The 15920-nt window shown below is 38.6% G+C and overlaps 1 protein-coding gene and 1 long non-coding RNA gene across 6 annotated transcripts in view; both read left to right on the top strand.

Annotated features, from left to right (window-relative positions):
- The first annotated feature begins 8792 nt into the window (after positions 1-8792).
- LOC116015955 lies at positions 8793-10960 on the top strand. Its single transcript, XM_031256121.1, has 2 exons — positions 8793-8976; positions 10257-10960. Exons 1-2 carry the CDS (start codon positions 8793-8795, stop codon positions 10958-10960), a joined length of 888 nt encoding a protein of 295 aa, XP_031111981.1.
- An 815-nt stretch (positions 10961-11775) lies between these two features.
- The window catches only part of LOC116015463, a 5377-nt gene continuing 1232 nt past the window's right edge, over positions 11776-15920 (top strand). Inside the window, exons 1-7 of one of the 5 annotated variants that reach the window (XR_004097620.1) lie at positions 11776-12046; positions 12137-12275; positions 12652-12734; positions 12861-13177; positions 13274-13597; positions 14063-14124; positions 14259-14536. This is a non-coding gene — a long non-coding RNA (uncharacterized LOC116015463). Of the gene's footprint in view, positions 12047-12136; positions 12303-12651; positions 12735-12860; positions 13178-13273; positions 13598-14062; positions 14125-14258; positions 14537-15920 lie in introns of all 5 variants that reach the window. The other 4 variants (XR_004097619.1, XR_004097621.1, XR_004097618.1 and 1 more) reach the window with 4 other exon arrangements.

Here is a 15920-nt window from a genome sequence, read left to right on the forward strand (position 1 = left end):
AATTCCCACCTAAACACCCATTACCCACCTCCATCACAATTTCATAAAGGAAATAATACTACACATTTCTTTGAAACACCACCTTCTAATCCATATTTTACCCCACCCAATCCTTGTGATTATATCCCACCAGCCAAGGACGAAATTGAGATTCTAAAAGACAAGATAGAAGTATTCACGAGAATGGCCAAGGAGGATACGACCAATTTAAGAGCCGAAATCAAGAGTGAATTGAAAGATTATCTCGCTACCCTCCGGGAAGAAGGACTTCCATTGGAAGAAGTTGAGACGAAAATACTATCTATGATGGAGGAGCTCATAAAGACAAGCTCATTACGGTTTAGCCATCCCATTGTAGATGATATACCAATTATGGAAGCCAATCCAAGGATTGTACAAGAGGTTGAAAAAGAGCAAAATGATAGAGAAGAAGTGAGTGTTGAAGATAAAGTAGACTGTTATGCCCCGGTGCTTGAAAAAGTTCCAATTTTCAAATTGGAAGATCCAAAAGAGGTAGAGATGGAGAGTAAGGATGAGGACATCGAAGTAGTGTGGGAAGATGAAGAGCCAACATGTGGTAACATTCTTAATCCTTCTTGCATTAATATTCTTGAAAATCCTTATGCTCTTATTAAAAACACTTTTGACACTTGTGTGGATGACTCTCCTTTGAAATGCAATCATGATCTATATGCTTGTGATACTACTTGTTTTTATTTTCGGGAGGATGATTCCATAGGTTTTGTTAGTGATGATTCTATTAACAAGTGTGAAAGTGTTGATCCACTTGATCATGATAAATGTGTTCCTTGTAAAGATGACTCCCTTCGCATTGTTATTTCTGCTTCTTTTGACTATGACTGCTTTACTTTTCAGGAGGATGATTCTGTAGTAAATCGTGATATATTGATTGATAATTGTAAGGATTCTCTTTTGTTTAAAGATGAATATGATTGTTTTAAATTTTTGGAAGATGAATCCTTCAACTTGGGAGAAAATGAGTTGATAAGTGAGGGGGATGATGCTTCACTTTACTCATGTGAGGATGAGGGTGATTCTTCTAGTCAAATCGAGTGAGGAGATGAGGAGAAGGATTGTGAGGAAGATATGGTAGAAAATGAAGGGATTTTTACTTTTGACATAGTTGAGGAAGTTGAGTGGAGAGACTTGGCTACATTTGAAATTGAAAATGGGAGTGAGGAGATATGGTGTCAACCGTATGCTAAAAATGAAAATATCTTTTGGGGTGGAAGAGATAAGGAGGAAAAGGAAGTTCACACCATCCTAGAGGAATTAAGGAGGGTGTTTGAGGCCAAAATTCTTCCAACTATGCAATTTATTCTTCCTTTATTTGGTTGGCAATTCAAGGATGTCCTACATCTCGGGGCATACCTTGAAGCAAAGGTACATGGGACGCTTGGTAAGGTCCCGAAATCGGTGTGCTTTGAAGGATAGAGCACACCACGTCTAGCCAGAGACGTTGAACGTGGCGCGCTTGGGAGGCATTCACAACGTTATCCTTAGATGTTAGAACTTTATTTCTTGTTTACTTTTTCTTTCTCTTCGTTTATTAGCAATTTTCTTTTTAGAATATCCTTGTTTGAGCTAACATTGCAGGTAATTTTGGTGCTAAGCCATTACGAATTGAGCTAAACCGGATCAAACGTGGAAGGCAAAAGCCAGGAGACGAAGAAAGTGATCAGCACTGTTGTCCACGTTGCCCACACGCGTGGTGACAACGTGGAACCTTTCCAGTGCTGATCCATGTGGACACACACGCGTGGTGTCCACGTGGACAGGTCCTGACAACTTGTTGAGCATCGTGTTCATTTTCATCCAATTTTTATGAGTCTCCAAGGTTTGTCCGTGCCAAGAATTATCTCCTATCTTGATTTACATATCTTTCTTATTGCTTTTGTTTTAATTACTTACATTGTTTTAGGATTTATGTTTTCATTATGAATAAAAGAACTTCCGTCAGGCCATTGCACGTCAATTGGTTGTCTTCTTGCGCTAACATTGTTTCATGTAGCTTGGAGAACGAAGGCAAAAGAGATGTTGGAAGCTTAAAGTGTGGAAATGAAGGGATGTTTACTTGGTTGTAAACCTCTTATCCCTTTTACCTTTTCATGCCTCTTTTTTCAATTCTAAACTGTGGAAATTGAGTTTTTCTACATGTTCCTTGCATACTTGATAAGCACATACTATTTTGCACCCACAAAATGCTATATTATTGATACCCCACACCCCCGGAAACACTTCTAAAGTGTGAAAAGGGTTTGATTGATTTTGAATGACCATGCTCCTTTGTTCCACTTGATCCTCAAGGCAACATCGAGTACGATGTTTAAAACCTTGTTAAAAGAACATCGAGTACGATGTTTGTTTTAAAGTGTGGAAAGGACGCACGTTGTGCTTTAAATTGTCTTGTTTGCTTGATTGATATATTGGTCTTGTCTTATGGGTGTGTTTGATCTTTGGAGAGTGTGTCATTGTTCACATTATCTAGGGAGAATGTTAATCATATGCCAAAAATAAAAAAATTTTCTCTTTGAATATCCGTGGGAAGTACCCCTTCTTTACCAAGCAATTGCTTAGACCAAATGAGCTTTAAATTCTTGTATGCTTGCGTGATATTCACCTCTTATTTTGCTTAGACCTTAGTCAATGATCTCTCGAAGTGGGAGTGTGCACCCCTTAATTTTAGAAAGATAAATGAAAGTGAAGCCCGTAATTGAACTAATCCTGGTAGGGCATGGGGCAAAAGGTGAGCCTATGGTGAGAAATGTGAGTAAATCCCGATTCCCAAGTAAAAGGCATGAGGGGTTGAAATAGTGAAAGTTTGAAAAAAGGCTTAAGAAAAATGTTTGGCCACTCCTAGAGATAAGATCCGAGGATAGCCATCTTGCTAGGATATGGGGCAACCATTGCACCATCTTCAAACAAGCGTGGAGATCCACGTGAAGTCGGTTGTCCCAAAGAGATTCTAGGAGATGAGAAAATTGAGAAGAGGTGAGCCACCCCGCTTGGATTCGAGCACCCATTGCACTGACCTTTAAAAAAGTATGGAGATCCATGTGAATTCGGGTCGCCCGAGAATGAGATCCGAGGGGGTTGAGAAGAAAGAGAGATCGCCCAAGCCATGGCGATGAGCGGTCTATGTCCATACCCTCACTTATTTTACTCGTTGGGCTTTGGCGTTTGGTTGAAAAGTGTTGGTTGAGGTGTGCACATCGTTCCCACTAGGGGGCTCGCCTTAAAGGCCTTTGTAAAATCTAAGGTGAATCTAACTTGGATTGCATGCTTAGTTGTATGAAGGATGTGTGTGTTGCATTGTCCAAATGAGACCTTAGGGGTTTTGCTTCGTATGTATATTTTTAGAGTGTATGGCATGTGGTTACCATTCTTTGTAGATAATGTGGGGGATTTCACCCACTCCGGTTGGCTACACCCTAGAGTTGATAGACCGGTTAATTGATTGAGTAACACAGCTATTTTTGGCACTTAAATGATTAGTGTTTGATTGTAAATTGCTTGAGGACAAGCAAGATTAAAGTGTGGAAACTTTGATAAGTGCCAAAAGTAGCCGTGTTTGAGGGGTAATTTAGGTGTGAAATATGCTGTATTAGATGTCCATTAGGCCTAAAAACTTGTTAGATTAGGACAATTTCATTGCATATAGGTCTAGGGACTAATTGCATGTGTTTCTATATAATTTGCACAAATCTTAAATTTCGCAAGGCATTTCGGCGACACCTCAGTAAAACAGGCATAACCGGAGCTAGGAATGTTTGAATGACGCGAGGCAAGTTGCTATGGAACTGCATTGTTGAAAGCTACAACTTAGAAGAAGACAACAGAAGCAAATTTCAGGTCCACGTTTCCCACACGCGTGGTGGCACGCGTGGTTGCGTACTAGACCTAATCTTCCTTTAGTTTCTCCCCTTTGGGGGAAATCCCCATTTTCTTTCCTTAGATTAGATTAGATTAGATTAGTTTCCTGGAGATTGAAGATGAAGGATGAAGAGGAAGATGGAGTAGCTCAATATAGTTCCTTAGGTATAATACCCAACTCTTTGTCTTAAAAGATTGCAACTTTAATCTATTGTTTTGGTTAGTTTTCTTTGTTTGATCTTTGATTTGAAAATGCTTGAGTAGATTAGTTGAGGGGTGTGTGTGCCCCATGTTTGATCTTATGATTGATGCTTGAATTTTGTCATATGAATGTAAAAATGATGAAGTGGGTTTAGTCTTGTGTGGATGATGTTCTTTGTGATTTGCTTCTATTTCCGTCCAGGATAGATAGTAGACTCTAGGAAAGTGAGTGTGTGCGCGATAGCAGCCTCTCACGAGTCCAACTCATCTACATCTCCGCCCTCTATCTGAAAGGATGAGGTCCGAGAGGAATGGTAGGCAAGGTGTTCGATTAAATGCCTCAACCGAATGAGGATTGAGAGTCCAAGTGTGATGTCACTTGGTATTGATACCGTGACTCCCGAGTTCATTCGCGAAACACATTTCCGCATTTACTTTGGATAATCAATCGTTTGGACTAACTAAGTCACACACCCCCTTGTCCCTTTTCAATTTGTTTTGTACCCTTTAAACCTATGCTTATTATTCTCTTGTTCTTAGCTAGTTCTTGTAACTCTTACATAACCTCCTAAATGCCAACACCAATTCACTCCAATTTATCATCCTTGAGAGACACGACACTCGGGGAGTCTTGACTCTTCGTTTTAATACCTTCCATTCCACATTCACTCAACACTAAAACGTACGCTTCACAACACAAATGCCTTGTTGCACTAGTGTCGATGAACCACTTGCGCTGGTTTGAACCCACGAGGTTCACCTTGGTCACCATGGCCGAAAGGCTGATCTCGGCCTCGTCTTTCTTATTTCTTTCCCCAACAACGTTGGCTTCAGAACTCTTGTTCTTCTTCCTTGGAGCCTTGCAGTACTCAAAAGACTTGTGGCCAGGTTTGCCACAATTGTAGCACGTACCATGGAACTTGGCCTTGGTAACGCCACCTTTTCGATCCAGCTTCTACTTGTCCTTCTTAGCCTTCTTAGAATTTTTAGCATGTTCTACCACGTTGGCCTTTGCGCCACCAATGACAGGATTCTTCCCATCACTTCTCCTGTTCCCCTCCTCAATTCTGAGTCACTGGATCAGGTCCTCTAAGTTCATTTCCTTTCTCTTGTGCTTAAGGTAGTTCTTGAAGTCCTTCCACTATGGAGGCAACAAGTGGATTATGGATGGCACTCGGAAGACTTCACTCAATACCATGCCCTCGTCACGGATTTCGTCAAAGATTAATTGCAAATCTTCAACCTGACTTAGTAAGGTCTTGGAATCAACCATTTTAAAATCAAGGAATCGGCCAACCACAAATTTCTTTGCGCCGGCATCCTCGCTTTTATACTTATGATCCAAGGCTTCCCACAGCGCTTTCGCTGTGCCAATTTTACGATATACATCGCAAAGACCGTCACACAGTCTGTTCAAGATATAGTTGCAGCAAAGGAAGTCCGAGTCCTTCCAAAACCCAACTGCCATCACAGACTGTTTGTAACACCCCGAATTTTTTCCTACCACTATTTTAAATAAAAATATTTAAAATAAAGGACTATTTCCTTATTATTAATTATGGTAGTATGATGATTATATATATAATTGTTTTACTATGGGCTATTGACAAACTATTTCTACAATTATTATTTGAGAACTTAAATATTCTAAGCCCATACTATATTATTTTTATTATAGAGCTATGGATCCAATAAACTAACCTAAGATCCAATATAATTATATTGTAACTATGTTTTGACCCAACATTCTAAATTGATTCAACCATCTCAATATAGCCCATTCTATTTTTGGTAACCCTACCCAATATAGGAAATGGAAATGCGATGCATATGTAGTGTAAACGGCAGCCAAGGTCTTCCCCTTCCTCACCTCTGTCTCTCATCTCTCTCTCTCGTCTCTTTTGTCTACAACAATGGAGGTCTTGACAGCTTCAACAATGGACTCCAGTGTTACTATTCCCATCTTCAAAACCATTGCCTTCTTCCTTTACCTTCCCGTCGGCCTTCATGGCAAACTAGGCGGTAGTGATGCCCTCCCTGTCAACGGCAATCGGAATGCGATGGCTCCGGCAGTGAGCCCTTCCTCGCGACGAGCTGACGGCGGTCAAGCAGCAGCCATAGGACTCCGGCGGCAGCAAGCTCAGACCTTCACCCTCTCTCGGCAATGGCAACGGCAGTAGCTGGAAGCTTCGGTGCATGCGGTGGTGGAGCTCTGATACGAATCTTCGTACGGAGGATCCGTAACAAGGAATTATTGCCCAAGATGTTCTCAAATTCAATAGATAAGGAGTTACCTTTGGTGCACACAAGATCACCCTTGAGCCCCGATTCCACGAAGGACCAAGAAACAACCCTTAGCACGCCTCAAGTTCCTCAAGAACGCAATCTTCAAACAACTAGAGTGGGTTCTCTAGTAGTTCCCTTGATTCTATGAATTGATAGAACCACAATTCCTAAAATCTAAGGTTGGTAGAATGCGGGTTTGATTCGATAGGGCCACGAATCAAGAACACTATTCGATAGGACCACGAATAGAAGAAAGAATTCTTACACAAATGTAAAGAAGACTTAGGAAGTTTTGATTAATTCTGAAAAATGCTTGATTCATCAAAGGAAATACACACCCTATTTATACACATGCTAGGGGACTCCAAATGTCATCAATAGTAAAAGTACATCAAGGAGATCAAAAGACACCAATAGTAAAAATACATCACTATCAAGGAGATTAAATGTCATAACTTGTCTAGGAAAGACCAATAGTCTTCCTAATATGCCAAAGCATGTCCATGTGCCTCAAAATCTGATTTTGGTGAATTATTTCAACCTCTTTTGTACCCTCCCAAGCAAAGCCACGAATTTGGACATCTTAGATGGTATTTATGGGCTCTTCAAAATCAGTTCTTATGCATGAAAAATGTTCTAAGTATCCACCATCATCACTTGGACTCTTTATTTGGCATGCTTGGACTTCGAATGGATCATGTATGGGCTAGTTTGCATCATCCTCCCTTTCTTGAAAATGATTCGTCCTTGAATCACACTTTCCCCTGTCAAATGGAATTTTTATTGGACTTCGAATGGATCATGTATGGGCTAGTTTGCATCATCCTCCCTTTCTTGAAAATGATTCGTCCTTGAATCACACCTTCCCCTGTCAAATGGAATTTTTATTGGACTTGCTTGTTTCCTCCATGTGGATGGGTTCCTATCATGAAATTAGGAGTTCTATGTTGGAATTTATGTGTCAATCTTGAGGATTTCGTATTAAACCTATGTAAGTACTCTATGGACTTCGGAATTTGTTGTATACATGTTCGTAGATAATGTACGCATACATAGGTTATATGAATGTTATATTTTGTAAGTATGTACATATATTCACGGTATGAGTGTTTTGTACGTATACACACACACACACACACACACACACACACACACACACACATATATATATATATATATATATATATTGTGATGAGGTTATATTATATATATATGGCTGTACGTATATATATAAATGTTGTGAGGTGTTATGTTATATATATATGTTGTATGTTACGTACGTATGAAATGTGATACTGGAAAATTCATGATAGTTACACTTAATTACCACGTTGGATGGTAATTAATGTACTATCAAAGTGTCTTAAGAAAGGAAACTCTTGACATTGGTTAAAGTGTTAACCGGTTTCAAGTATTGGACTTGAGCATAATGTATATCTAAAAACGCTAATTGATTCAAGAAAAGAAAGAAAGAATAAATGTCTTTAAAAACCTTAGTTTCTATTAAGTTGAGGAGGACCTTGATTAGCCTACGGGATAAAGTGTGACTGAAAGTGCCATTTCCCAGTTGTTGTTATGTTGTTCGATCCATTCATACTTATGGGTGAAGTCTATTCGCCGAGTACTGTATAACTCATAGGATGAGGTAATCCTATGGGGGTGTGCACACTTAAAGTATAGTTACTCCAATAAAGTTCGGGTAGGTGTCGTTTTAATGAACCAAGTTAGGCCAGCTAGGAATCATTCTAATGATCCTATAAGTCCAGGGGATCCGTGTTAGACCAGGGGATGACCACTGAACCCGAGTCAAGATCCAAGTGGTCAAAACAAAAGGAAGAAGGAGGAAACTCCAAAGGCCTCACGCTTTCTAAGAAGAAACTAAGTGAAATTTGAATATGAGAATATAGTTACTCTGTAACTAAGCTAAAGAAAGATGTAATGAATATTTGAGCACCAAAGCGTACTGATGAACACTCTCTCCTTAAGATGAAATCTGGTGGAAATTCCTTGTGATGAAAGGTTGAATAAACTAGTCTGGAAAGACTAAAATTCTAATCTTACACGATTAATGACGTGTCAAGTAATGAATTCCTTAGTGAGTAAAGGATTATTACGAGACCTCGTCGAAGAGGGATGAGATTTCATAATGTTGTTTCAATTCATATTCACTACTTGTACAAGCCACAGTTGATAACTTGTTTGCAGGTAGGGTCTCAACCAATGGGTAAAGTTATAAAGCTTTCCAATGTCTATATTGCAAAACCTTTGTTTAGTTTTGAGTGACCCATGGATTTCCTTACTTAGCCGTCGTGCTAACTACACTTCGTTGTGTAAAATAACAAATGTCATCTAGTGTGGGTTCATGTAGCCCGGTGAACTCCAAGGGTTCGCCGGAGTATGTGTGTCGAGGGATGGATTATGACATGTATGTACAGTTCATGGAGAGTGCCGACCCTTATGCACCCGATTATGCTGCTCCTGTTCCAGTTAACTCTCTTGTTTCAGATAGTTCTCCCGTCCCTGATGGTCTAGCTAATTATTCTGAAGAAGTCCAAGCTCGTTTCGGCTTTTATCCTATTGAAGTGTTAAAGGGAAGTAATCCCCTAGAGTTCATCGTTCACTACCCCTACCTCTGGGACCCAAGTCCTCCGGAGACATGGGCCGAGTGGTCCATGGAGAATGTCACGTGTCGCTTTTTGGACCACCTTACCTGGTTCGAGGGTGAATGGCATGTGGTGTGGGGCACGTACACCGGTCCAGTGTACCGTCAGATAGAATAGGTGATGTACCCTTAAGAAACGCCATGGGTAGCTCTTTTGTGTAAATGTTCCTTTTTGTAACCATAGTGGTTTCTAAACCTGATCAGTAGGGTCGTGAACAACCCGAAACTTGTATTTTTGGCCCAATGGGCAGATCTATGTATATATATGTAGCTATGTATGTGCAGCTTAGCTAACCCTAGTCAGTTGAGATATATATATATATATATATATATATATATATATATATATATATATATGAATATGTTGGGTGGTAGTTGCTGTAAAGCAGAGTTCCCTTTTAGCCTGTGCACCTAGAGTGGAGTTTGTCAAGGGATGATAGAATTCACTCTAAGTGTTGCGGTAACTACTCCGGATGTACGGTAAGCCGAGCCGGGGTATTACAAGTTGGTATCAGAGCCCTAGGTTAAAGTCCTAGGATGTTAAGAAGTTGACTTTATGAACCAAGTTTCGAGTCAGCCTAAGTTTCTTAAGACTGACCTAAGTCGCTAATTCAGCTTAGTTTAAGTACAAGCTTTTGGAACAGAGCTGGAACTAAGACCAGGCAGCATAAAAAAGGGGGTACCTCATTTTTACCTTACAGAATTTCTTGATTCTGGTTGTTGAATGATTTGATCAGTACTTGTGATTTCTTATATGTGTTAATCATTGCTTATGATTATTGTGAGTAAGTTTGATAGTATAATGCATTACTAATTGTTATGCTATAATTGAGACACCTGCTTGGTGGGTATAACGAAGTGAATATTGGAAATTGCTTAATAGAATTTGAGTAGCTGCTATACTAACTGTTTAGTTAGTTAATTTCTTAAGAACTTTTATACTTCGGGCGCTAATTCGAAACTGTCGTCTAGTGAACATGCCACCTAGACGAGGTGTACCTGTTAGTAATAACAACGACATCTCAGCAAATGGCTGAGTTCATGATGGCTCAGCAAGCCCAGAACCAAAATCAAGGACAACCCCGGGTTGATTTTGCTAAAGCCGTAGCAAGTAGACAACCGCCGTATTATGCGGGAGAAAAAGATTCAGTAATATTGGAAGAGTGGATCTGAACGTTTGATAAGTTGCTTAACGCAGTAAATTGTCCTGCAGATCAGCGAGTACCCTCCGCAGTTTATTACCTGACAAAAGCCGCAGACAACTGGTGGGCAACAGTTGGACCCGACCTCCGACAAGACCCAGGCTTTAGCTGGGAGGAATTCAAAGTGGAACTAAGAGGACAATTCTACACTGAGCGAATCAAAGGAATCAAGTGCGAGGAATTCCTACGACTGAAGCAAAAAGGAGCAACCGTCCAAGACTACCATGACAAGTACGTGGAACTGATGAGGTTTGCTCAAGAGATCGTGCCCGACGAGGCGAGTAAGGCATGGAGGTTTGTTCGTGGATTGGACTGGGAGGTGAGAAGGGCGATTGCACCATTCCTGTGCTCTACTCTTAAGGAGGCGTACGATAGGGCATCAGATCATTATCAGGTATACTTAGATCAACAAGAAGTCTACGGCAGAAACAAAAGGAAAGCTAATGATAACCAAAGAAAATTCAGGTTGGAAAATAAGAAATCTAACCAGGGTGAATCTAACCCAAAGCAAGGAGAGAAGAGGGGAGGAACAAATCAGGGGAAACATTCTATTTGCTGGAAATGTGGAAAGGATCATCCCGGAGTAAATTGTCAAGGAATGAAGATTAAGTGCTACAAGTGTGGTCTCACAGGACACAAGTACTATGAGTGCCGAACCAAGGTAAAAAAATTTCCGGAACCACTCACAAAATACAAGTCCAAGAGGAGGATTTAATGGGAGCACCGGCCAGAAACCCGCAAAAGCAGGAAATAAGGGAGTTAACTGTCAACCAGTAAATCGAGGGAGGCCAGCAAACGTCGCTTCCGGTCCCAACCACAAAGGAAAGTCACCTATGGGAGAAAGCAGCACGGAGAACCAAGGCAGGATTTACGTCGTCAATAGCACTCAAGCTCAGGCTAGCGATGTCGTAACCGGTACATTTCTCATAAACTCAGTGTCTGGTTTAGTATTATTTGATACGGGGGCTACAAATTCATTTATATCATCTACGTTTGCTGATAGATTGAAGTTAAGACCTACTATTACATTAGATTTAAACGTAAAAGTTGCCTCGGGAATAGTAGTAGCCTGTAAGGATGGTTATGACAATGTTTCAATAGAAATAGCTGGATTTAACTATCCCGGAGACCTCATTCGTTTTGATCTAGAGGGCATTGATGTGGTACTCGGGATGAATTGGTTGGATAGGCATAAAGCTCAGATAGTGTGTTGATAACACTACTACAAAATTGACCATATAACTACAACTTTTAGCAACACCTTTTAAAAAAGGTGTAGTGTATTCCCTAAACTAAAATAAGACCCTACTTTTCGTGGCACCCATCAAGATCCGGTGCTGCGAAAAGTAAATTATTAAAATAATAATTAACTTTTCGCGGCACCCGGACTAGGTCGGTGCCGCGAAAAGTAAATATTAAAATAATAATATACTTTCCGCGGCACCCGCACCGGTGCCGCGGAAAGTCAATCTCTTTCCCTTATAGATGTAGCAAATTAATTTTCTTCGTCCAGATATGAGATGTAGCGATTTAGCCATTTCAATCCCTCACAGACGCTGCCTCCTCCATTTCTTCAGATATGAAATCTTCTTCCTCTGCTCCATCTACTCCGTCGACGCCGCCTTCTCCTCCGATGTCGACGCCAAGACCTGCAGTAGACGCCACCGCCGGCGCCGCTATTCCGTCTTGACTTGTCGCCGACCCTGCTAGCCACTGCCACCGCTAGCCTCCGCCACCGCCACTGCTAGTTTCCGCCATCGCCAACCTCCGCCATCGCCATTGCTAGCCTTCACCACCACTGGTAAGTCTCCCTTTATTTTTTTTGTTATTTGTTTCAAACTGGACGGCTCAGATCTGGACGACTTCACCCTCTTTTCGCTCTATATGTTAGGGTTTCAAACATTCTCACTACGCCTCTCACTCCTCACCTCAAACTCCGGCTCCCGCTCCGCCACTTCGCCTTTTTCGTGGACTGTGACTTCGACTCCGGCTCTCCAACTTCTCAGCTCTCATGGTCTCACCTCTCTCAGGTTCTCACCTTCGACTCTCCCTTACTGGTAATTAAAGTTACAGAAAATTAAAGTTTAAATTAAAGTTAACTATAATTTATTTACAGAAAATTTGCTAATGTTTCCTTGAAAATTAAAGTTTAAATTAAAATGATGTGTAGTTCTAGTTTTGTGTTAATTGTATTATGAATTTATGAATATACTGATAATGGCTAAAGTTTTAATTTTTGAATTTTATGAATTTGTGATATTAATGAATATATGTGATATATGTGATTTTGTGTTATTTCCCTGTTTCTATAACATGTCTATTCATTCCTCATTACATCTAATTTTCTACTACTCAATTAGCAAAAGAATTTTTTACAAAACCATCAATTGAGTTGGTGAATTTCAGTTATCAATCACCATTTGCAAATGAGGGGTTGTGTTTGAGAGATCAGATGGTGCGCAGAATCACTTCATCTGATGATATCTCAGGTTAATTTGGAATTGGTGTCATAGAAATTCTCGGCTAGAAAGAAATTCTAGTATCTGTTTTTATCACTAATTTATTATCACTAATTTACTAATTTTTCTCTAGCTAAAACACTTCTGATCTTACAGGTTGAAGAGTTCAAAACATGGTTTGAGGAAAGACTGATAGCTAGTATCTGTTGTTATGCTTTATTGCATGAAATAGTGAAAAAAAACTCAAGGATGCCTCATTACTACCTTTTAATGCTTTCTGGTTTAGATAAGTTCATTTCAAAGTAATCATTTGAATTCATCTCAACAAGTAATGAAAAGCTCAAAAGTTTGCCTTTAATTATCTTTGTACCCTACACCAGAAATTTTATAATTCATGAATGGCTCTATCGAAGCTTGAGATGGCACAAGTGCTTGCTGAGGAAAATGAAGCAGTTGCTTTAGAAGCTAAAGAGGTAATATGTGGTATTGTAGTTTAGTTATGCTTTAACTTTCTATTATCAACTTTTGTTACAAGTTTAATTAGCTAACATGTGATTTGGTTGGTGTAGTTAGCAGAAATCAGAAAACTCTATGCTGAAGAGAAAGAAGAAGAGGTAAAACTATTAGAGCGGTCTATTGAAGAGTTAGACTGCAGTAAATGTGCTTGAAAACTCTATGGATAAAGAATCTCTGGCTGGACGTAAAATACTTATTCGTGCGCAGACAGAACGGGAAATATTACAATCTTTGGACCATCCTTTTCTTCCAACTCTCTATACCCACTTTGAGACTGATAAGTTTTCATGTTTAGTTATGGAATTCTGCCCAGGAGGAGATCTGCACACTCTGAGGCAGAGGCAGCCAGGGACACATTTTTCTGAACTAGCAGTCAAGTATGAGTTCTTTGCTCTATAAGCATCTCTCAGTTTACTGCTAATTTCTGTGAGCGCATAATGCTTCTTCTTTTACCTGTAGTTTGCAATTATAATTGTAGAACTTTCAGGACAAATTTCATATAAATCTTCTCTAGAATTTTTTTTGTGGAAACCTTGTTTTTGCTTCTTGGTGCTACATTGTTGTGGTACTTGTTCTAATAAACTGAAATTAAGGTGAGGTTTAGCAATCTACCCATTTTTTGTTAGAATAGAATTATACTCATTTGTGGACAGACATCATGTATTGCCAACTAAAAATGCCCCTGAGAATCTGATCTGGTGCATAGATACCTTTAAGTTCCATGAAACAATAATGCTGATTAGTTTGTTGAATTTTGAAGCTAAAAGAGAATTAGCCATTTGGACAGTTGTATTTCTTTTTTCTAAATATTTGGCCTTTCTTTTTTCATTGAACTATTATAGAGGGTCAACCAAAAAGCATTGTTCATGACATTGAAAACATGGTTCGCTCTTACATCGAGAAGGTATATTTATGTTGTTTAAATATTTTCCTGAAATTATTATTATTATTATTTGGTTTCTTCTGATTTGTTTGGAAACACAAACACTACTACATGTTAGTAGGATATTCAATTTCTTTTCATCTCTGACATTGCAGCCTAATTCTATTATTCTTGCAATTTCTCCTGCCAACCAAGATGTCATGAAGGAACTACCTCCTAAAAAGGAGCTAATTTTACGTGATGGTCTATTTCTCTGATCAGAAGTGGCAATATGAACGCATCGATGGAAAAGTTGGTGGAGTTGAAAGACAAATTCGAATTGATAGATTTAATGCTAAGAATTCTTCCAGATTCTGTTTTCTTGCTGTCAACTAGGGCTGGGGGTTTTAGGAATTAACCTTGCTACTGCTGATACAGTGATTATATATGACAGGTACTTTAGGATTTATATTGCATTTGCCCCCAAATATTTGTTAATCCTCAATGATAGTCCTTTTAAATGTATTGTTTTGCCTTCATTATGTAGAATATATATACATATATATATATATATATATATATATATATAGTCGAATACCATTCTGGATTGACCACGTTTCTTTTCTGCTTCTTTCTGGACTATAAAAGCAGGAGTTCTGTGTCTAGAAGTTGATCTTGTTATAATACCCAGTTTTAAAAGTTGGTCGATGTGCATTTTAAACTCATCTTGTTCCCAAGGTCCATATTTAAAGTTTTGGGATTTAATAGTTATATCTGGGTTAATAATTTCAAGTTTACATTCAGTTTTATTCTTTTCCCAGAATTTTACAGGATTTTCTCCTATAATTTCTATTTGTTCAAGTCTTTTAACCAAGTTTTCTAAGTCATTTTCTCTTAGTTCTTTTTTGAAGTTAGTAGTTTCTACTAAATGTAAGTTTAATTCAATTCCTTTAAGATTATCTAGATGTTTTGGAAAATCTAGTAATTCTTCAGTGTATATACAGTTACAATCCTTATTGTTACTGCATTTACAAGAGTCTAATATTTTAGTTTCAAAAATTTTAGCAGGGAAATTTGAAATAATAGGAATTTGGAAGCAATTCCTACTAATAGTTAAGTAGTCTTTGTTAATGGTCATTTGGCCATTATTATGAAGTATAAAATCTAGTCCCATGATTACAGGAACATTATGGTTTTTAAGTGTTCTTACCCAAAGTTTTGGCCAATAAAAAGATTCTGACCAAGTATTGCAGTTGGTTTGAAATTTGGCTTGTATATTTTTAAGTTGAGTATCTATGGATACTTGAGTACCATCAAATTGAGTAGATTTGACAGGAGTAACTTTAACAGTTTTTTGTTTAATTGTTTCTGGTAATATTCCAGAATCAATCGTTGAAGAAGTAGCTCCAGTATCAACAAGTATTGGTACAAGTAAATCTATTCCATGTATTGAAAGTTTGGATGGAATAATTACTTGGGTTATCCTTGTATTATTACATACCAAAGGTATATTGGTGCTACAAGGTTTTTCAGTTTGAGTATTAATTATGTTTTGTTCTTCGGTAGTTATCTCAGTTATTTTGAGATCAGTTTCAGTTATTACTTGTTTTCTTTTTTCTAAGAGTTCAAGTATTTTTTCAAGTTTTTCTTCAATTTTAATCATTTTGTTTTCTAAAGTAGTTACTTGGTTTTCCAAAGTTTTTATTTTTTGGTTTTCCCATTGAGTATTATTAAGTGTAGTATTATTTTCTGGAATAGGTATATTGAAGTTTTTTGTAATACAATTATTACAAATTTGTTTAAGACAAGTTTGGCATTTCCATCTTCTGTCGAAGGCT

Source organism: Ipomoea triloba, chromosome 4 (assembly GCF_003576645.1).
Source record: "Ipomoea triloba cultivar NCNSP0323 chromosome 4, ASM357664v1".
Taxonomy (NCBI): domain Eukaryota; kingdom Viridiplantae; phylum Streptophyta; class Magnoliopsida; order Solanales; family Convolvulaceae; genus Ipomoea; species Ipomoea triloba.

What these genes read in the sequence shown, in the direction of transcription:
- LOC116015955 (XM_031256121.1), top strand. Translation starts at nt 8,793, where the DNA reads ATGGATTATGACATGTATGTACAGTTCATGGAGAGTGCCGACCCTTAT. An exon ending in TATTGAAGTGTTAAAGGGAA is followed by an intron (nt 8,977 to 10,256) that starts GTAATCCCCTAG and finishes ATTGTCCTGCAG; the next exon opens with ATCAGCGAGTACCCTCCGCA.